This window comes from Melopsittacus undulatus, chromosome 6, assembly GCF_012275295.1.
Source record: "Melopsittacus undulatus isolate bMelUnd1 chromosome 6, bMelUnd1.mat.Z, whole genome shotgun sequence".
NCBI classification, from domain to species: Eukaryota; Metazoa; Chordata; class Aves; order Psittaciformes; family Psittaculidae; genus Melopsittacus; species Melopsittacus undulatus.
This window is the reverse complement of record NC_047532.1, coordinates 50400131-50423155: the sequence shown is the minus strand read 5'-3', so window position 1 is coordinate 50423155 and position 23025 is coordinate 50400131. Positions and strand designations below refer to the sequence as shown.

The window sequence follows — 23025 nt, the reverse complement described above, 5'->3', positions numbered from 1 at the left end:
CACAAGTGTGTCAAGGTCCCTCTGAATGGCATTCCTTCCCTCTAGAGTATCAACAGAACCACACAGCTTGGTGTCATCGGCAAACTTGCTGAGGGCACACTCAATTCCACTGTCCATGTCAGCGACAAAAATATTAAACAAGACCGGTCCCAACACCGATCCCTGAGGGACACCACTCATTACTGGTCTCCAGCTGGACATTGAACCGTTGACCACAACTCTTTGAGTGCGACCATCCAGCCAGTTCTTTATCCACCGTGTGGTCCACCTATCAAATTGATGACACTCCAATTTAGAGACAAGGATGTCATGAGGGACAGTGTCGAACGCTTTGCACAAGTCCAGGTAGATGATGTCAACTGCTCCACCCCTGTCCATCACTTTTGTAGCCCCGTCATAGAAGGCCACCAAATTGGTCAGGCAGGATTTTCCCCTAGTAAAGCCATGCTGGCTGTCACTAAGCACCTTTCTCTTTTTCATGTGCCCTAGCATGCCTTCCAAGAGAATCTGCTATGCTCAGATATATAGGAAAGTTGGACTAAGGAGAATTGAACCTGTCTTTTCTGTAGTCCTGTCTAGTATCTTTAACACACCAGTTTGCATGGCTGGGTTGTGATCACCAGCACTACATTTCCAAAATCCCTTTGGAAATAAATCACAAAACAGTCTTCCTTCCATGAAATTTGAGGTTTAGGAAGTGACCTCAAGCCACCTAAAGTCAGTGGGAAGGGTCTTACTGGGTCCCCTATGCTGGTTTCTGTTGGGTTTTCAATCATCCAGCACTGATTGTAACCCAAAAGAGAAGTACTGGGCAATGGGCTGAGATGCTGTGTTGGCCCACCATCTCTCAAACATCTTTGGTAGCAAACACAGGTCTGAACATTTTGTGTGTGTGTTGTAGAAATCTCTACTGTGATTCTCTAATTTCCTTATAACAGCTATAGCAATGGCTCATATAGACGCAGGAAATATTTATGGTGTTCTCAGTTTATTGTTATGTTAGCACTTACTAAGAAGTGTTTGTTTTTTATAAAGTACATAGGATAAATGTCCCGATTCCTTGAAAATTCTGGTAGAGTGCCACTGCCTACTGTGCTGAAGAGAAGCTGTGGCACCACTACTGGTTTAAAACAGGCTGTGCAGGTGAAATGTGTATGAAAATCTTGCTTTTTCGTGAGAAACATAGCATCCCTAGTGTGGTTTTGGATATTACTTGTTGCTTTAGTATATCAAAACCAATGTATTGGATCAGCAGAAATGCTGATTGTGAACAAAAGAAAATAAGACACTAACCTTTCTGATAAAAAAGGTAAGATAAGCCTCAGCAGGGCAAAGTCTGTCCTGTAATAGAAAGAATAACCTAATTATATGAATCAGTAGCATTAATTCAAACCAGGCCCTCCCTGCTGGGAAAATCTAGGTAGATGAGCTTTTATGTTCTTTCTGTCAGGTCTCTAGCTGTCAAATTGCAATATTCTTGTTTACTCTTTGAAAAGTGAATACTTCAAATACGATTTCTGCTGAGCATGGCTTCCCAGGAGAGGATACATGCAAATGGCAGTTCCACCATCTGACTAACTGGGCTGGTTTAGTTTGTCAATGGTATTTTTAGTGCAGCTTGAGTAAAATGCTATAAAACTGTGGTGTGCATTCTCAGTTTCCTCGTGCACTATTGATTTTATAGCACAATGCTAATTTTTTCCCCTTTCAGTGAGATTACTGCTGTATTTGCCCAGCTGTCCGGAACAGTATGTTTTCAATAGGATGCTGAAATGTGGTAATAAACACTGAAATTTTGCATCGAAGAGACAAACAATTCATAAAAGGGGAGAAAATGCTTTCATGGCTATTGGTATCAATAGGCGGAAGGGAGTATGTTTTATGGGTTCAAAGGAACAGATCATCATTGCTCACTTTGACTTTTTCTTTTTCCCTTTCTGCCACTGCAAGGTATATTCCTGAGTGTGTGCAACTCTCATTCTGCCATAACCTTGCCCTGTTCATTTAGCAAGTCAGTGAGTTCATTTTCAATATAACTGTGCTATTCACCAGCAATGCAGGTTCAAATAATTTGGAGAAAGAGAGCTTATATTAAAGGGTTTTTTTAATCTTTTTATTTTCATACTCTCCTTAGGCCATTGGTGTACTGTAGAGGCAAAAGTTCTGTCTTTTTGGTTGAAAAATGCCTTTTGGCAGCTGAAAAAGCCTCCCCAAACCCCATCTTTTCTGGCAGATGTGGTGGAAGGTGGCTGAGGAAGAGGGATGTCACAGTGAGGGGCTCCAGGTGCTAACTTCCAGTGAAGTCATGGAGGACAAATTCAGAAGATGTTGCTGCTTTCTTTTTTTTTTTTTTTTTGGGGGGGGGGATCAAATGGAAATAAAACTGTCCTATTTCTTATAGGAAATAAGTATGATTAATAGCATCAAGTTAAATTCTTGGGATCTGCCAATTGTATTTTTAGGAAAAATTGTTGTATTTTAGGAAAAGACAGTGTGGTGTTTCTTTGTAGCTTAGGGTTTTTTTGATGGCTGCAGAAAGCTCACTGCTTTGATCTCTTGAGCTTTGTGAAATTTTAACCTTATTTCCGTTGTGGCCAGCATAGAAGAAAACTTTTAGATATATCTACACCCTGAAGAAGATGAAAGATTGGTTATCTCAATGCAATAAAGATGAAAACAAATACACCTGTGGTGATAGAAGCATTAACATACATTTGTTGTAAAACACTGGAGATCCTCCATTTGCTAGTAAGTATATGTTTTTCAGCTGTGAAAGCAAAATATGTTTTGTTGAGGATGCAGCCTTGGATGTGACTGCCAGAAATAAGAGGTGAAGGGATGATGAGTTGATTAATGAAGTGTTGAAAGAGCTGGTAAAATGAAAAGCACAGCACAGGCATGCCTAAAAAAAAAAACACAAAAAACCAACCAACCAAACCAATTAAAAATAAGAAAAAGGGAATTGCTTAAGTTTCCAAAGGCAGTTAGTATGCTAAGAATGGAGCTCCCCGTTTTTTTTGGCTCAGAAGAAACTTGAGGTACAAAGTACAGCATCTGAAAGCATCTGTAGCCTTCTCTCGACCTGCACATAAGATGTTAATCTTAAACCTGTCGCATTTAATTCGGGGGTGGTGTAGACACTTTTGATCTGCCTAAGAGATTTTTCTCACTAGCTTTTTGCAGATTAGAGCTTGTAAATTGTCTTTCAAATCTTGATAATTAATGATAGTGGGTGGTGAACATGAACTGCAAATGGTTTGGGGTTTTCTTATTCCTTTTATTTTTGGCTTCTAAAAATCTGTATACCCCCAAATGCTTAGGAAAACAAAAGGGAAAATTGTATTTGTGCAAAAGTGGGGGAGGAGGCAGTATGGCTGTGTTACTCTGCTGCCACTTGAAGTACTGTGTTTCACATCGTCAAAAACCTCTGCAGGCATCCCACTGAATGAGGACCAGCACCTACCTCATTTCTGAGCGATACCCAAACCTCATCACTGAGGGCTTCAGTACTTGGGCAAGAGTTGTTTCCCTGAGGCTGGGGGCAGTGTAAGGCTGGAGAGCATCATAGTGTCATGTGTCTCAGATTTCATCTCTTGTAAAATTAATGCTGCTTTTCTCTCTCTCTCTTTGTTTTAAATCCTCTTCTAATTCTGGATTGTGTTAGGTATCCATGTCACAGTCTTGTCTGTTGCTCTGCACTATTTGAACAGTAGTCCAAGAATTTTGCCTAGAAATGTGTGTTAGACTTATCTTGGAGGTCATTTTGGAGTAGCTTTCTCAGCCCAAGTAATTGGCTCCAGAAGAAATTGTCTTTATAATCCAAGTATTAGTAGTGTAGTTTTTTCAGACACTGCTATGATTACTGTTCTTAGATGTAAAAGATGAAACTTTCAGTTCTTGTATTCCCATTTGTTTCCTTTAATCATAGCATGCCTTTGAATGTGACCATATTTTTAGTTAGGTTGTTGTGTGCTACCAAGATGCTGCAAGAGAGATTCGACTGTGGCTATTTTACCTTCCCTCCCCCAAAGAGCTTATTCTTCTGCATTGATGTTTTGCATCTCTTTGTTTCCGATTGCTTCTACAGTTCACTAGTCCCATGAGATGGGACCATCACGCTCCTGGGTACTCATCAACGATTAAGTATTTTGTGATTTGTATTGCTGCATGTTGGCTGTGTATAAGGCTTCACAAAAAATCCTCTTCTAAAAACCAAGCCACTGCTATGTTATGAAATACATTTGTTTTTTATTACTAAGCATCTCTTTCCCTTTTCTAAATGGTCCCTGTTGAAAGACAGAAAAAGAAAGAGGAAAAATAGTTGAACAAGGCAAGAGGATAACTCATTCAACAGGTACTTCTGTGAGAGCAGCTCAGCTGTTCTGTGAGAGATGTCACTTTTACAGTGTGCAGTGATTTTCCCCAGGTACAGTCTGTTAGCAGTCCCAGCTACACATCTTCTTGTCTTTTCTGGGCTTACATTTGGTTTCCCCTCACTCTTTGCCATGTAGCTGGACATACCCTTTTCCATGGGATAATATAACTGGTTATATTTTAAACTGGCAATCAAAGTTACTGTTTTTAGACTCTGCTTACCTTGGGGCTCTTGCTTTCATCTGAAATCTGAAACAGACTCTGAGGTAAAAACTTGATCATTTTACCCCCTCATTTGTTTCAGCTGGTGCATTAAAAGCAATCTTTAAGCAGATTTGCATCCTCTAAGAAAATCAGTCCACGTTTTATTTCCAGGCCAGTTAGAAATTACCCTTCCCAGCCTGCTATTTCTCCTCCATCTCCCATACCTCTCTGTGTGACCTGCCTCCTGAGCAAGCACAGTGTAGCTGGTGCTTGAAATGCTTAAAGATCTTCATTTCCGACTCCAGTAGTGAGACAAAACCTATTACTTTAATGCAAGCTATCCTGCTGTTTGGACACGTGAAGAATTGTCTGCTGCAACCTTCACTGTGTTGCAAAAACTTAAGAATAACCAATATAGTTTGCATAAAATGATTGTATTGGTATTTACATGGCACTGTAATTAGGATGGCCTAATCCAGATTACTGACTGCTCAGATGTGCATAGAGGAATTTTGAGAGCAGTTGGTGGCTTAGGAGTGCTATAGCTTTGTCTATACAGCTGACAAGTAGATGCATTGCAAAAATTTGAAAAATATCCTTGGCAATTGCTTGAGGAAGCAGAAAGCTTCCATAGTTCAATACTGACTTGTGCTACAACAAGGTCTTTCTTTTCTTTTCTTTTCTTTTCTTTTCTTTTCTTTTCTTTTCTTTTCTTTTCTTTTCTTTTCTTTTCTTTTCTTTTCTTTTCTTTTCTTTTCTTTTCTTTTCTTTTCTTTTCTTTTCTTTTCTTTTCTTTTCTTTTCTTTTCTTTTCTTTTCTTTTCTTTTCTTTTCTTTTCTTTTCTTTTCTTTTCTTTTCTTTTCTTTTCTTTTCTTTTCTTTTCTTTTCTTTTCTTTTCTTTTCTTTTCTTTTCTTTTCTTTTCTTTTCTTTTCTTTTCTTTTCTTTTCTTTTCTTTTTTCTTTTCTTTTCTTTTCTTTTCTTTTCTTTTCTTTTCTTTTCTTTTCTTTTCTTTTCTTTTCTTTTCTTTTCTTTTCTTTTCTTTTCTTTTCTTTTCTTTTCTTTTCTTTTTTCTTTTCTTTCCCTTTCCCTTTCCCTTTCCCTTTCCCTTTCCCTTTCCCTTTCCCTTTCCCTTTCCCTTTCCCTTTCCCTTTCCCTTTCCCTTTCCCTTTCCCTTTCCCTTTCCCTTTCCCTTTCCCTTTCCCTTTCCCTTTCCCTTTCCCTTTCCCTTTCCCTTCCCCTTCCCCTTCCCCTTCCCCTTCCCCTTCCCCTTCCCCTTCCCTTTCTCTCTTCTTGTTTTGTTTAGGGGTTTGGGTTGTTTTGTTTGCTTTGTTTTGGGGGGTGCTTGGGGGGATTTATTTGTATTTTTTGTGGGTTTTTTGTGGTTGTTTTGTATTTTTGTTTTGGTGCTTGTGGTTGTTGTTGGTTTTTTTTTTAGAAAGTAACCATGTGAGGTTAAAAAGTAGCTCAGGGGTATCTGACACTGACAGCATGAGTGCCTGGTTTAAAATCCTGCACTTTCAAGCAAGTGGCTAGCTCTTGCTAAGAGAGAAGAATGCTATAATTAGAAATTTATGCTCAAGTGTGCATATATAGGAGGAAACAAAAAAGGAGAAAGCATGTTGGAGAATATACTGAACACAAAGGAAAATGCTGGCAAAGGGGTGTCTGGGAGGGTTAGCTGCTTAGAACAGGAATTGAGCATGTATGTGTTGTGCACTTTAAGTGGAATACCCTAATTGAATAGGGAAAGATGTGCAGAGCAAGATGGAAGGTAGAAGCTGGTCTCTGAATAGACGTGAGGGGTGAATCTCTCTAGAGTCCTTCCCCTTGCATGGTAAAAGCTGCTTGTCAGTAAAGCAGAATTGCTCTCAACCTGGTGGCCACATCCTTGTTTCTGTGGCTTTGGGAATGGGCAAGGAAATCACTTTGAGGGCAGCTGTGGAGCCCTCCTAGACCATGTCCTGATGTGTCCCAGTGCTGCCTTGGCACAAGCAGGTGTGCTGTTTGTGCTGAGCACACAGGGAAATAAATCTCAGATGATTTTCTTTGGAGTTACGCATTTCTAGTGGGATGCATACTGATACATCCTTGGTAAGAGGGCCCATCTGCTATTATAGATAAAATTATTTTTGTTGGCATGGAGTAAAATGAGCCATATCTTTTTAAAGTAAATGCCCAGAAGTAATGAGTCAAGAAACTGTATGTATAATCTTGTGCTATAGCTGAACTAAACAACTCAGCAGAAAGGGTTGGTTCTCATTTTTCTGTAGCTTTTCTCTTATTCCGAAAGGTTTGGCTGGTGCAAAAGAGAGGCAGGTCATCTCACCAAACTTGTAAGTTGCTTTTATTCAAGTGCAGAACCCCATAGCAATTAAAGAGTTGTTTTGGTTTTGTTTTCACATAAAATATTGCAGCTATGAATTAGCTTTTTCTTCCTTCTTTTGTTTTATGTGACATCTGGATTGTTCAGTGTTATTCCATATTATAATGGGGATAGTTGCCTTTTTGAGCAGTGGAGGTTTTATGGATTCAGTAGAGTAATGAACACACAGAAAAAAAATATACTACAGCTGGCTATCACCTTTCATATCTATTAACATAAGATCTTTAATTGATTTAGGGGGGTATTTTTTCTGAACACTTGCAATTAGCAGCTCTTAATCACTAAAACACTGTAAGAAATCTGGCTTGATGGGTAGATTAGTAAAATGAACAGGAGGAGTGGATATTGATGGTTTCTTATCTTCTTTCCAAAAATATCCCCTCTTCTGTGGGAATAGCTGGCTTTGTGGGAAACATATTTGTATGCATGTGCCTTTCGTCAAGCTACAGATTAAATGAATAGGGCTGAAGAGACTTTGGGTTCCACTCCTGCACTCCTGTCCCAAGACAGGATTGATATACCTGGATCATGACCTACCTGTGTCAGACATTTATTAAATACAGTTTTAGCAACCTGAGATGATGAAGAGAACCTGTGGTATTCTACACCTCTTCAGAAACCCCATTATTTGTCTTCTTGAAGATCCACATTTAGAAGCCACCTTTTGTCAACATTTTTCTCTCTTTTTTTTGGCCTTCTTTAGGTAAAAGTGACTTGACAACCAAGCAGGAAGGTGGATTATTTTTAAAACAATGAGCATGCGTCTCTAGACATGATTTGTTTCGGTCCAGCTGGAGCTGTCTGAATGAAGCTATGGGCTGTGCCTCTGCCAAGCATGTTTCTACTGTTCAAAACGAAGAGGAAACTCAGAAGGGGAAAAACTACCAGAACGGAGATGTGTTTGGTGGTAAGTGTTGCAGAATTTCATCTTTCTCCCAATATCAAGAGTGTTCTGGAAGGTATATTTGGGAGCCTTAACCTTTCACAAAATATAATGGAAAATCATGTTAAAATAAATCTCAGTTGTAGTGCAGTTGGACTCTCCAGGGGACAGTACCACGACACCTCAAACAGAGGTCCAGGTGAAAATTAACATTCTAAGTGATGTACAGTACTGCACAGTCTTTAACTCCATGAATCCTAGAATAGTTCACGAGTTGCACAACCCCTCTTATTTTTATGTGCCTATTTATATTTTCAATTAGATACCAAATTAGTTGACTCATTTCCTAAAAATAAATACTGGTGTTCTGTAAAGCAATAAAACACTAGCTCTGGAATCCTATAGCAAACAGGGTTTGAAGGTACAATGAAACTAGAAGTAACCTGTGAGGGATTGGTTCATCTTGGGAGGCTCTAAATGTGGGAGGAAAACATCTGTTCACTGTGTGGGAAGACTGGTCTATGATCCAGGTCTTGTCACAGTTCATCAGGAAAGATAAAGTGTTATGAGATAAAATGCATAGTCAGCTTCAATTCCCACCCACCCCTGGTTTTGTTAATATATGCTAAATGTTTTCTAGATAATTATCTAAATAATAATTCAGTTTTTAAAATGTTTGGAATTTTCTGGAAGATTGTTCTGAAGGGGGATTTCAATACCTGTCCAGATACTTATCTGAAAGTTAAGTCAGCTGTGAATAAACTAACTTGGTACTGTTATTCTTAAAATAGGTGCATTGCTACTGAGTATGCCAAACTTCTCTTTTTTTTATAGCAATTGTTTCTGTAGTAGTGGGAATGACACATCGAGCAGAAAAAAGAAAAATAAAATCTCCTTTTAATTTCACTTTTTTTTTGGCCTATTTGAGGGCTAGTTTGCTTGCATTAGTTCCCAAAGCAAGAATACCTACAAGTGTAACCTGAAGAGAAAGTAGTTGTTCAGCAAACTTCAGGACAAAGTGATGGGTTATTTTCTTTTGTGTGCTTCTATGCTAACCTGAGAGATTATGGTTTTGGAATTGTGAGTTCAGTATGTTACTTCTGTTAAAACTGGCTTTAAGTGCTGTCACGAACAAAAGGCTCTATTAGGTTCTCAAAGGAATTTGAGTTTATATTTTAGCTGATGTTCAGTGAAGGAGCAAATTCTGGCCATAGTATGTCTCAGGACTTTTTTATTTGGTTATTTTTTGTTTTGTTTAACTGCATTCTGCAAGCCAAAGATCATAACTTTAGTGACAAGAAACTTAAAGTAACTTCTGAAGGCAGAGAATCAAGAAGGCTGAAGGGATTTTAAAAGGCTCCCATGTTACACAGCTGGACTGGTGTCAAGAAGTATCATTTATCCATTCTGGGGTCCATCTGAGGGCTGTTACTCATTCTCTATTTTAGAGAAACCTATCAATATCAGGAATACTCCCTGCTATTAACCATTTTCTGGCATATATTTAGTTATGCAATTTGTCATTGCTAAAGTTTCAGTTCCATGACTGATCCTTTTTTAGCAAAGATTTGGAGTCTGACTTGAAAAACTTGTTGAATGATAATCAGAGCACAGAAGCCATGTTTTCTCCCTTGCTGCTGAGGGATAGCCTCTAGATTAGGAATTGGGTTATGAGAAAGGTGAGCTGAAGTGTACCTGGCTTTACTGCTGTCCTTTTGGGAACTAGAAATAGTCAACAGGATGCTTACATGCCCAGAAGCAGGAAGCTGCATGCTTTGTGTATGCAGTGCCTTGTGTAGTTCCTGAAACAACTTTTTAATAATAAATATTTAAAAACCCAATCAAAACTGAACAAGCAAAATTAAGACAAAAAAAAAAAACCAAACGGCACCTTAATATCGTATTTATCATCCTTCTTAACAATCTTCTGGAATTGACAAATACCTAGAGCTCTTTCATAGGAGACTGGATATTATTCCTGCTCCCCCTTCTTCCTTGTTTGAGTTAGGTCTGAAAGCTTAATATATTCTGCCCATTTAATTTCCTTTTAAACTTCCATGTTGTTAGTGCCAAATTAGTTCTATCTATCTAACACATTCTGCAGTTTTTGCTTAAGTCATCAAGGAGGAAGTCAGGGCAATATTGGAGGGCTGTTATCATCAACTCCCTGCAAGGAGAGAGCATAGCATGGGTTTGAACAGATGATCTCAACTAGGATGACAGATTGTAGCAGAGTAAGTTCCCAGAGTAACGTGAGGATCCACAGAGTCAACAAAATGAAAAGCACTGCACCACTTCCATCATTTGTTTGCCTGTCCTGTTTGAGGTGCCAAGAACTACTGAATGTTTCCTTCTTTATTTCTGGGAAGGGACAGAAGTGTCTCATCCAGCCAGTAGCCAAGAGCAGAGTATCTCTGTAGCCTATAGAGGCTGAAAATTAACTGCAGAATGACTAGGCAGAGCAAGGCTAAGGTGAGTAACAGGAAAACTGAAGGGTTCATGAGGAGTAAGAAGGTAATGGAAAGACAATTAGAGGTAGTTAGTAAGAGAAGTGGTTTTGGGGAAGGAGGCAGGAAAGTAAAAGAAACAGATACAAGTGAAGTTGGATGGTGGCTGATGTAGTGATAACATCAATAACATCCTGAGGACTTATCTGACATAAGGTGCCTCTTCAGAAGTAGCAAGTATGAGCTAAGTGGAGAAAATCCTGAAGGACCTGGAACAGCAATGACAGAATTAAAGGAAAATACTTCTGTGCTGGTGCTGCCTTCCCTGGGCAGCAGGTGTGATTTGAAAGATGTGGCTTACAGTATATTCTCCCTTGCTGTTTGCCTAGAATCTGATATGAAAACAGTGTTCATCTTTGTTCCTTGTACATCATCCCCAACCAAGTTGCAGGCAGAAAGAGTTAACAGTAAGGACTGTACTTTCCATCTTGCTTTTGCATTAGATATGTAATTTTAAGTGAGGAGAGGTATGAAAATATTTTCCTTTGTTTCTAGCCAGATTTGCTCTTACCTATGCTTTAGGCTGCTGGGTTTTTTTTAGCCACTTAGGGATTTTTTTTTTGTAGTGGGTACTTGTAAGCATTAGCCACACAGCTGAGAAACTTTCACTTTCCCACATACCACTCTTATTCCACAAATAAGTGCACTGGCAATAAGACAGTCATTCACATGATTTTTCTGTAAGCTCTGTCTTCGGTGCTCAAGAGCTTTCCCACTTTGCTCTACTGCTCTAATGTAACTCTACAAGTAGCAAGTGGAGCCACTGAAGAATGAACTACTGAGGAATGGTCCATTGCACCTGTTTTCCATCTTAACATTAACAACTACCACTGCCAGCCCACAGTGATAGAGACCCTACAGTCATAGGGATCACTCGGCCATCTCTGCCATCAAGATTGAGTAATGGTGGAAGTTTCAGAGGCAGAGAAGGGGGTTAGTTATAGCCTGGGGTTATAAATTTCTGTCTTGTAACTGATGGAAAAGAGTTGTAACTATAATGAGACTGCTGGGGGGAAGAGAGAAAACATGTCTGATTGTAGTTAAACATGGTTTCTTCCTGTGAAAGAGGTCTGCTATACATATACAACAGTCATTAGTTGTCTGAACTGAAGACGACATGAAGGTGGCCTCAGAATTGAGCAAATACGGTTGTATCTCTAAGCCTGGGGTAAGGTTATGGTACTGGACTTCATGAGCAAAGGAAGAGTGGAAAGCAACTAAGTAATTCCTGTGCAGCTTGTTGCTCTCTATGCCTTGGACAGCAATTTTGTGTTCATGTCACAGAAGTTGCCAGAACAGTGTCATTATTGAATTGCCAACTTTGACTTCCTTTACTGTGAACATAGTCCTTCAGCACTTTTTCCTATTCCTTTCGGGGGGAAAAGCAGGCAAAGAAGCCATGCAGGAGTTATAAGCACCAACAGGGCTGCAGCTTTGCCCTCTGTCTTTTTGTTGTCATTCAGCTTGCATGCCACAAGCTTTAAACATGTTTTGCAGTCCTCCCTCCAAGCCCTCAGAAGGTAGCCTGTCTAGAAGACCACTTAACATTTCCAAAGCTTTCCTCACTGATCATGGTGTTTGTCTTAGGGTTTATCAATCCTGCTTTAGAAGAAAAGGAAATAATTCCCAAGTATACAGTGTTTGGATATTTTTTCTGATCAACAGTTTTGGCTTGACTAAAGATACCAATTTGAATCCAGAGGTTCTGTTTTCTAAACTGCTTGGAGTGGTGCAGTTCTGCTTCTGCTCTTCCTCAGAGCCTCTAGATGCCTTTTACTTCTCTCCTTGGTGGGGTTGGTTGAAGCAGAGTCTGTTGACTGTTTGAGAGATTATTGCTTGTGTTAAGACTTTTTTTACTTTTAAAAGTTACTGCAGTTTGGTTTGGGTTTTTTTGTTTTGGTTTGGGTTTATTGTTTTGTTTTGTTTTTTTTCCAATTGAGCAGATATATTGACCCAGGGTTCACTGTAAATTTTAAACTAGTGTTTAAAACTAAGAAACCCACCATGAAACTCATGAATTCTGTAAGAACAAATTCTGGCTAACTGAACGCCAAACACAAAAATTTCCATAAGGAGGTACGTTGCATTTTGCTATAATATATATTTTAAAAATTGAGTTAGCAGGCCTATCAAAGGAGATGTTCTAGAGAAGATTGAGTATAATATGATTATTATGTCTTGTTGGTCTCTAATGACTTTAAAATCCCTCTAATAAGGATAGTGGTAATGCATCTTCATTTATTCATCATTCTACTTCAAAGCTGATTTCCAGGGCAATACATAAGACCTATAATAATGTAAATACCAATGAAGAACAAAATGCCATAATAGGCCCTTGAGCGTTGTTGATTTCAGCATATGTTTTAATAATGTAACATCTCTTGTAGATTAATTTTATTTGTGCCTTTTTAAAAAATTATGGGATATTCATTTGTGGAGGACATAGGCATATTTTTTTGTATAAGAAAGTGACTGGTAATGTGATTTGCTGTAGGGGGAAAAAAACACTTATTTTAGAATCTGTTTATTAATCTAAGAGGCTAATTCAGATGTTTATATGGAGCTCTTGGATGCTTTGCAAAAGTAAAAGTAAACATGGCAGGTAAGAATCTTCTGGCAAACTGAGTATCTGTGCTGCTATTGCCAAATAGGATTTCTGGTAATAACAGCAGCTCAAGTTTCTAAACCAGTCTAAATAAAGCTGAATGCAAAGCACAATAGTTCATAAACCAGTTTATCTCAGAGCAGCTGTGAGAATGCTAGAAAATGAAATCTTTAGCATTGAGGTATCGTACTGAGATTGAAAAACTGGTTGATGCACATGGTATCTGACTGCTTCAGAAGCTGTGGTGTAGTCATCTTCACAACTTCCTTGGTTTGTATTACAGACCCACCCTTGTTCTAGAGATGGACAGCATGGAGATAATGTGTGAGGGACCTGATGTCAGATCACTTGCAGATCTTCATGCCCTTTGCTCTGCTCTGCTCTTCCTCACTTGTTGGGGTTTTTTTTAACAGTTTTCTCCTGTGTTGATTCTTTCTCACAGATATTTTGAAAATGCCATAGTTCAAAATCCAAGCAGGAAAGTTGGGAGTATTTAGCTATGGCAAGTTTTTACCTGTCATGTATGATGGTAGTCAGTCTGTGTTGGGAAAGCAGCAATCAGTCTTACCAGAAGGGCTCCTTTCTCTCACCAGATTGAAGTGTTCAGCTTGTCTACCCAAAACAAACACACCACTATGTAGCACCCATAACTGAACTGGAAGAAAGTAGCTTTACTTGGTTTCTTGTTCACCAATACCATCATTTAAAACCCAAGATCTTTTTTTAGCTTGTTAGTATTTTACCTCATATTGATGTTTTCTTTCTTCCTAAATGTTTTGTCTCACTTCTGCTAATCCCTGCCTTGTGACAGTCAATTATTTCCTGCCTTGTGTCTGCCATGTCTCATCTATGTGGGTATCTTAGTCCACAGCCCAAGAGACAGCAGAGTTTTGTCATATATCATATGTGCCATGTGCATTTGAAGTAAGTGCCGAAAGATGCTAAAGTAACTGAAACTTTTAAAACATGCTCACTAGACACAGGAGAAGAGCAAGGGGAATTTCAGACTATGACTTTACCGTTCCTAAATTTGCGTTGTGATCTCCAAAAATATTGTGCCCAAATCTTTGTAGAGATTAGTTTGTTTTGGAGACTCTCCTTAATAGACAGGCCTAGAAGTATAATCTTATTCGAAACTTCAGTCTCATGTTGTTCCTCAGGACACTTCAAAATATCTGTGGGCCTGGCAAGACTCTTCAGATGTCTGTAATTAATATGAGAAAATTAGTTCCTGTCCACCAAATTCTGTGGGTCATCTTCTGGCCATTTAAAATTCTGAAGTTGGGAAGTTTTTAGATAAAATTTGAAGCGAGGAAAATATGTTAGAAGTGTTTACAGTGAATAACGCCTTCTTATCTCTCCTTTTCCCTCAGCTGTCAGAAAAAATGCTAAAATTGAGAAGGCGAAATTCTTTCTTCAGAAAAATAGCATGGCCATCCTCACTGAACTGAAACTATCTGGAAAGCCTTAGCTTAAGGAATGTAACTTCTGTCATACTGACCATGAATGCATGCTGTGATCTGAAAGTCTTACTGTACCAGGCATCACACAAACATACAACTCGCTCTGCCTGGCAGTATTTATTTTATTGACTGTGTTGGTCAGCTGGTTAACACTCAAATGGTAATTGCTTCAGTTCATTTGGCTGTCCTGACATGCTTCTGCGATGTCAGAGCTTATTCATTTTAGGGACAATAGTGATTATGCATTAAGGGGATCAGCACCATGCAGTGTCATAATACCATACTGGCTATTTTGAGACAATAACCTTTTTTAAAAGACATTTTCAAACATGAACAGATACTTTTTGTACAACCACAAGCACTCGTTCCATGCAGTGCTTAATCCATGGAAGTGGCATGTAGGCACCCACCACCTGAAAACCTTCAGAGGAGGTTTTTATTGCTTAAATTCAGCTTCTGGCTGAGCTTCTGAAAGGGTAGTTTTCACATTGGTCATTATTTCAGCAACTCACATTATAAAGTAGATCTTGCTTCCATGATTAAAAGATAAAGAAAAGCAGATGAGTGCATTGCAGTATAGGGCTGAAGTGCAAAAGCATCTTCCAGAATTACACTGGACCATGGTTTTCCTCACTTTTTTTATTTACTTTTTTTTTCTTTTTTAGTTTAACAACATCTTGGTTTTTATCTACTCTTTTCCAACACAATGATAGGCTTTTCCAAACAGGTGATAGGCTACTTCGTATCTAAGTAGACAGGGATCACTCCTTAAAGTGTTTCAGGAAGTAAGAGACAATAGCACCAAAACCACTTGAGTGTTATGTTAATGTGGGAAAGGTAATAAAATTCTATTTGTTATCCAGGTTTATGATATATTTGTGTAACTCTGAGAACACCCTTGGTAAGCCAATAATTTACTATTTTATTCCCATAAGGAAGCAATGGGGTTTGAAAAAAATAAAACCCCACCTTCAGGTTTTGTCTAGTCATGTATTCATGATCAGTGTGTGCAAAGAAAGTGGTTCCACATGAAATAAAACTCTGTTCACAAAGAAGTGAAAATACAGAAGAGTCTCGTCATTATAGCTCTCTTGGAAAAGGTACTGCTTTTGCAGTATAATGAAGAAGCTGTTCTGGACTATGGGTTTACTTGGAGAGTAATAGCAAAACAAGCTCTTTATCCCCCTCCAGCAAGTAATTACATATAGATATATACAAAGAATAAAAAGAGTCATCTGTAGAAGGTGTAACAGGTGTAGCATCTCTCTTGGAGCAGTAGCAGGGTTGCCCTATGAGGGAGGAAAAGCTTGAAGCTGAGAGTGGTGTGGCAGAGCTAGTTGCTGATGGGAGAGTTTGTCAGCATTACCAGGCACAGCAGTGAACCAGATCCAGGTGAGCAGTGAGGAGCAGCAGGAGGCTGAAGAAAGGGCTGGGGATAAGCTAGAGTTTTCCTGAGGGCTTTGTTAGGAGATAGGATACCTACAACATGGGGTTGTGATCATTCCAGAAGATGGGACCTGAAGCAGTACTACAGACAGGTTGATCTGATCTGACAAGGACTGAAGGCCCAAGCTTCCATGGAGACATGCTCCTAGTTTCATGGGCAGAAAATGAAGGCAGGGGTTTCATGAGGTTGGCCATGGCCTCTTAGTATGCTCAGGGCCCTGACAGCATCTATTTGTTAGTTGTGAGTTTTATGTAATGGTTGTGATTGAACTAGCTCTCCTTTCTCCTTCTCCTTCCCCTCTTATTTTTACTTGAAAGTGGCAAAATGCTAGTCTGGTAGTCCTTAGGAATAACATCCAGATGAACTGAAAGGTTCCTCTAGACTCCAAGAAGATACCTTGCCACTTTCAACAAGATTGTTTTTCAGCATCTAGTTTCACTGATTCAGCAGCTCTTTAAATACTTGGGTGTTGGCAAGTTACTTAGTCGTAAATTGTTTTAGGACAGTAGAGCAACAGTGGTTGAAGATGGTCCTCAGTGTATATTTGGAGCTCTGCCTTCTATTATTTCAGTTCTTTCCCTTGAAAAAAATTAGAAAGACCCTAAATGGGTTTACTTTCCCAAATAGATAGTAGATCTTTGCCATATAAATGTTGCTGAGGTTTTTCTGCTTTGACTTAAAGCAGAGCAGGTGTCTATAAGTAAGCTAGATAGCCTTCAAACACTACATTTATCTTCTCATGGTGGTTAATCCTCTTGCAATGTTTACAACCCCTTGTCATGGTATTAGATGAAGGAATTATTCTGCAAAGTCATTCTACTTAGTATAAGATCACTGTATTTATATAGACCTTCTCTAGTATAGCCACTGTTTGTTATCTGCTTTGCAGTGATGCCTGGGTTTCCAGATTGGTGTCTGCTGTGTTTGTCATGATATGGGTGCAATCAGACTCAGTACCTTTAGTGGGGATTTATAGTATAAAGACAGAAAGTGAACCAAAGTGGAGAAGCAGTTGTTATCCCCAGTTGGTGGGGGGAGGGGGGGTGGGGGGGATGGGTGTGTGTAGAATTAATCACAGGCATGTTGTAACTTCTCTGCTTCTTAATTTCACCTTTTGCAATTTGCCTGATTGTGTCGGAGATATATCAGGATGCAGGGCTTTGAGGGCACCCTGAGACCCTGTAAGCAGTTGATATGTGGACAGGGTTAACATAGTTTTATTCTTGGGAATGACCCTTCCCACAATCTGTTTAGCTCAATGAAGAATATAGTCAAAGTGGAATACAAATAAGGTGCATGGGTTACGCATTCACAATTGAATTAGTGTACTATAAATAGGGGCATACATCCGCCTTTGGTGTTTGCTATAAAGAAGCCAGGATGTGTCTTCTGGCAGCCTTTGTGCTGAAGGAAATCCATTTATTTTTAAGACAAGTTGGTTTTTCTTTTTTTTTTATTATTTTTTTTTTACTTAATCTTTTGAAGACAGAATCCTTTGCATTTATTACCTACTGTAGGTACAGGCAAGGACGAATCATAGTAAAAATGCCGCATACTTTCAATTACTACTGTGTTCCTTTTGTCATTTTCTAAATGTCATATTACTTGGCCACAAAGTTAAAAAATTAAACCCAGAGACTGAAATTTGACCAGGAAGACCTCAGTCTGGGGGGTAATTCTCTGATTCCCAGGTAAGCCTTGTGAAGCTTCATGGATGCATACTCATTTCATCAACACAAGGCTGTAATTTTATAGTAGGAATATATACTGGTAGAAATATCTATTAAATACAAGAAAAATATCTATTAAGTACAAGAAGAGATGACTTGACCAATGAATGTTTGTGCCCTCCCATATGCAGCCAGACATCCCTTTATAGGTTAGTTGCTATGAAACTTTGATTTCTAAAAAGCTGCCAAAGTGCTTTGTTGTCTTATGTGCTTGGACTACAGCCAGCCATTCATTTGCTAACATATAAGGCATTTTTCCATTAGGTATTTCTCCAAAACACTGTGCCATCATGGGTATTTTAAATAAATCCTATAACTAGGTGGTCTTATGTTGTCCCTGGTCTGAGGCCCAGGATTCACTGTGCTCTCTCTAATAATGCTGCTTCATGGACTTATAAAAAACAAAGCCTGGCTTCTGCTGAATGAGTGTAATCATGCCTTACCATGTGCCTTTTTTTCTTATCTCAATGATAAGGGGCACTGGCAAAAAAGATTAGGTTTAGGGTGCTCTTAAATTGTATATTTCTCTTGTAATGGGAGCACTGCAAGAAGCTGTTCAGGCAACAGAGATGCAGAGCACTTAATGTTCTGCCTTACTGGGAAGTAGCATGAGATTCCCTTTGTTTCGGGATTTATGGTTTCAGGAATTTTCTCTTTAGTCTATTCAAAGAGGAAAAAGGGGGGTGTGTGGTTTATGTGGAGCGTTTTTGTTTGGGTTTTTTTTGTTGTTGTTGTGGGGTTTTTTTGGGGTTGTTGTTTTTTTTTTTAGGAAGTCTCCTAAATTGAATTAATGGCTTTTTTTATTAAAATCATATACATTTTATCCCATCAAGTCATGAAGTGATATATCCAATTTTTAACTAGGAACTGGGTGCATCTTGAGATATTTTTAGGCTGAAAGTACTTGCCTGATATATGTCCTCTGAGCACACATTTATTATTTTTTTTTATTTTATTTTTTTTAGCTGATACTAAAAACTGCCTTTTCTCACACACTGATACATTGCTTTCTTTTAAACAGCGTTGCCCAGAGGAGGGGAGGAGGTATGGAGAATCACTAACTTTTTGAAATTTCTTTTTCTTTTCCACCCAGTCATCTTTACTCTTCTAGCGTATCTTAAATGTATGTGTTTATGTGTTATTTGCACAGAGTGGCTTTAATGTGGTTGTAAGACAGCAGGCAATGAATGTGGATGAGTACTTCTAGTCTCATAAGCAGGTTATGTTTGTGATGACAGTAGGGACAAGGGAGGAGATTGTTAACGGTACAAGACAATGTGGAAGGGCAGTGACTATATGCTACAGAGAACTGGCAGTTTATTTGTAGCTTGGTGTATATGGGGGGATGGAGCTGTTAAATCAGACATTTCCTATGACTGGACAGGGCTGTGAGTCAGGCAGTGTCTTGCTGCCCAGTATTGTTCTGGTTTGGGGAATTTCTTAGGTGTTCCCATCGATAACCATTGATTGCCTCAACTATACCTCTCCCTCCATCAGCACCCTGTGGGTGGTAGGTGTTGCTTTAAATAAAGCTTTTGCAACATGGATGCTACTGAGGGAAATAAGCATCCTTCAGAGGTAACAAATTAACTCTGAATATTGTAACCAGTAAAATAGAAATCTCTTTGGATGGGCCTGTAGGTAGTGCGATTAACTTTTGTATCTTTTGCACTGGAAATTTGTGCTGTATTGTATTAATGAAGTTTTCATTAGTCCCCCGCTTCCCTTTTGATTTACAGAGTACTAGCAATGAGAAGACATTTGTGCTCATCATGAATCTTCAGTATGTTATTGGTCCTGTATTATTATTCTGTCCCTTTCATAATGCAATTAGTAAAAATGAAAGAGATGTTGATTTACAAATACTCTTTGAGGTGCATGGGCACTGAAAAATTGATAGACTGATGTTAATAGAAGAAAACTACTATGCCTGAAAGGATGTTGAAATCCATTTCAAGTCATACGTTTCAGGGCAACAGTCTCATTTAATGGTTGGCTGACTGAGAATGGCATAACTTGTTAAGTAAAGAGGAATCAGCTGTTTTGTCAACAAGGAAACCGAAGACACCTTGTCATGTATTTGCAGTAGTATATATGGAATTTTGGGGTGTGGAGTGGTAATGTCTTCCCCCACATCCCAAGAGGTTTTTGGTATCTGAAGCAATTGGTTGATATATTAATGGGGCTGTAAGGAGCAGGACCTCCATTGTTGTACAAAAGCATGCTCATAGTAATTGTCAATTAAGTATTTTTTCTGAACTCTGACTAGACCCTGACAGGTTCTGTGCTAAAATGGTGAGTATTTTGCAGTGGAGAAGGTAGATGGATGCTGGCTCAGGGAGAGTCAGCAGGGACCTGGAGTTTCATTAATGATGTTGAAAAACTGAAAAGAATGAAATATTTAGTTTTTTTGTTTTGTTTTTTCTAAGTGAGAATTTAAAAGCAGAGCAGTAAAGTGGAGCTGAAGTAGCTTGTTTGACCTGGCTTCGTTGTGCTGTCTAGGCTGGCTGAGGTGACATCCTTTGGATTTGTATCAAGATAGTTTCCAGAATGTGGCGTGGAGAGGTAAGATGTCACCCACCTCTCCTACACATCCGAGAAGGTCTTACCATCACTACTTACAAGCTTGATGGCTTTTTGCCACCTAATTAGATTGAATCATAAGTTTAAGTTCTTCTTGTGTTGTAGTTTATGTTATATTTGCAGGTTTGCTCCCCAGTTATTCCTCTTCTCACATCTCTCCCTTCCACAACAAAGAGGTTTATGGCAGTGAAGCCAGTTCTTCAAGCTTTACTTTTACAGTTTCTGAGCATGAAAAAGAGTTTTCTTCAGGGCAGGATCACACGATTTTGTTTAAAAGTAAGTTTGTGGTATTTAAATGTAGTAAGTGATTGCAAATGCTGAACTTCCAGCTCCTTCAAGATACAGGGAGTGCTGTGTGGGGCCAGCCCTGTGCTGCTCCCCTGTTGTGCTATGGGGATGCTGAGGCAGGGTGGTGCAACCTTGATCCAAAAACCTACCTCGTGGCTTCATATGAACAGCACTATTTTCAAGGCACAGACCCTTTGTTTTCCTCCTGTCTGTTCCTTTAATTAATCTCTCTGCTGCTTGTTTCCTCTCCTGCTTTCACTTCTCAATTTGGTCTTTTTAGTGGGCTAGATAATTGCATTTACTGGGTATCCTTCCTGCCAAGCACCATGGCTGTAATCTCCTCCACCTGACAAATGGTTTTCTTTGAACAACCTGTATCTGGCTCAAAGTTCTGTTGTAATTAAATGAAAGAAAAAGACCAAAGAAAAGGTGAAAAAAGTGTATGTATATGTGTGTGTATGTGAGTTACATAGTTATAACAAGCAAAAATCTGTGTAGTGTAAAGAGAGTTATGAGTGCACACCACCAGCACTATTTTTTTGGCTTCTTAATTACAGACTAGTACATAAGTCTTTAATTATGCAATCTTGTGGCTTTTTTCAGTACCAGCTTGTGTAAGGAGTTTCCTCAGATCTTAAATACAAACAGGTGTCTGAAAGATCTGGAGGTTGTATCATTAAAGATGGTACAAGCATGGCAGAAATTGCATGTTTAGTTTAGGATATTGAGGTTGTATTTTTAAGTCTTTTTCTGAGGTAATGATATGGCCTCTGAGATTGTAGTACACTTTTCTATGTTTGAGCCAGCCACTGGTGGCAGGTACCTGGCCAGAGGCATCCACTGGTGGAACTGGCTGGAGGGTCCTGATCTTGTCAGGGATCTGTGATGGAGCAGAACAGCAGCAGAGTGTCATCTTCCTTCGTAGGGTCCAGGTCTTTTAAAAATTTCTGCTCCTTCCCCTACAACACACACACAAACCCATGAGCCTCCTTGTCCTCAGGAATTGTTTTTCAAGTGGTTTTGGGTGTTGGTTGCACAGCTACATCTGTGTATACTTACATTTTTTTTTCCCCTGCTAAAGTGCTTCTCTGACCTACCTACCACTGAGGTAGACCTAGCAAGATACACAGTAGTGGGCCTGTGCTTCTAGTGCAAGGCTAGTTAACATGATCCTTTATGCATAATATGATAGAAAATTATATGTACAACTGCAGTTCTCACAGTCTGTAGTAGTCTAAATGCAGAGTAGCCTTTGGAGCTTTTTGACCAAGAAGAAAACAAGTTGTAGAAGTAAACAAGTAATGGTGACCTTGATTCAGCTGCACATCTGTGTATGCTAGTGTTGTCTCTGCAAGTCATGTACAAAATCCAAAAATTAAACCTATAAAAACAAGGAAAGAGCACCTTTTCCCACAGGCAGAATCCTGGGAGATGACAGAGATAGCCAAAGGATTGAGAGCTGCAAGTGGTTTGCAGTACTGCAGGCTTCTGACAGCACTAATGAAGAATGGGTTAGTATGGCAATATGAGGTTTTGTGCTTCTGCAGCAGCAAAGATCAAGATGATGTCCATTAATGTTAATGGAGCTGCACTCCTGTCAAACCTGTTGGCCTCAGGAGAACACTGTTGAAATCTGTCATCATTTGGGCCTGGGAAGGGGTAGTGTGATAAAGTAGAAGGGAATTCGCTGATTTTTTTCAAGTAGACATTGCCCTTGGAGTTTATGTTTTATAAACTACTAGATGTGACATGGGGCTATAGTAGGAACTGCTTGGTAGCTTAGAAAAGAGCTACCCTTATCTTGCCTAGCTTCAGAGCAAGTGTCCTTTCAATACTGCAGGAGTCTTACATGTAGGGTCTGTTTTTTGTTATACTGAATGTCTCAGCCTGCTTTTTTCCTCCAGAAAAAACAACCCTAGCAGTACCAGCTGTCTTTTGCAGAAGCAGTTGTTAGCATTCTTTGGGCACATGTTGGGATTGTGTAGGAAAAAAAAACAAATACTTGAGGGTGGTCTTTCCAGATGTGCTGTGATCTGTGTGGTACATTCAGTTTCCTAAACAGCTTTTCTTCAGATGATTTGTATTTTGTTAGCAAAATTGGTGTGGTGTTTGTGCACCTGTTCTCTGTTTAATATCTGGTAGTGTCCACTGTCTCATCTTCCACTAGTGGTTCTATTTTAGGTTGGATAAGGTAAGATAACTTCATTTGGGAAATCTGACTGAGCATTTTCAGATAGTCTTTTTAGAAAAAAAAAATGGTTAGCTCATTTTCTAAGCTATTCTATTCATTTGGTTCTTAGTAAAAGCAACATGATCGCTGGGGTCTAGAATTGCCTGTGAGTTGATAGCTTAGAGGGTTGATGACAGAGGAAGACAATGGGCTGCTCACTCAGTGCTGGTTGATCTCTGATGAAGTTTCACTTTCAACCCACATCCAGGTGGATGGAAATCCACCCCCACAACTGCGGATCTTGGCAATTAAGACTGAATCAAAATAAGGATGTAGAATCAAAAGAACTATGTAGACACTGTTTTCTTTGTGTACTTGAAGCTAGAG

General features: G+C 39.2%; 1 protein-coding gene across 5 annotated transcripts in view; it reads left to right on the top strand.

Annotated features, from left to right (window-relative positions):
* The window catches only part of C6H1orf21 (chromosome 6 C1orf21 homolog), a 122430-nt gene that overhangs the window by 43813 nt on the left and 55592 nt on the right, over window positions 1-23025 (top strand). For all 5 annotated transcript variants that reach the window (XM_034063709.1, XM_034063708.1, XM_034063707.1 and 2 more), the window contains one exon: window positions 7666-7869. In XM_034063709.1, the coding sequence (XP_033919600.1) occupies window positions 7776-7869 (94 nt within the window). In that variant the 5' untranslated portion in view covers window positions 7666-7775. The remainder of the gene's footprint in view (window positions 1-7665; window positions 7870-23025) is intronic.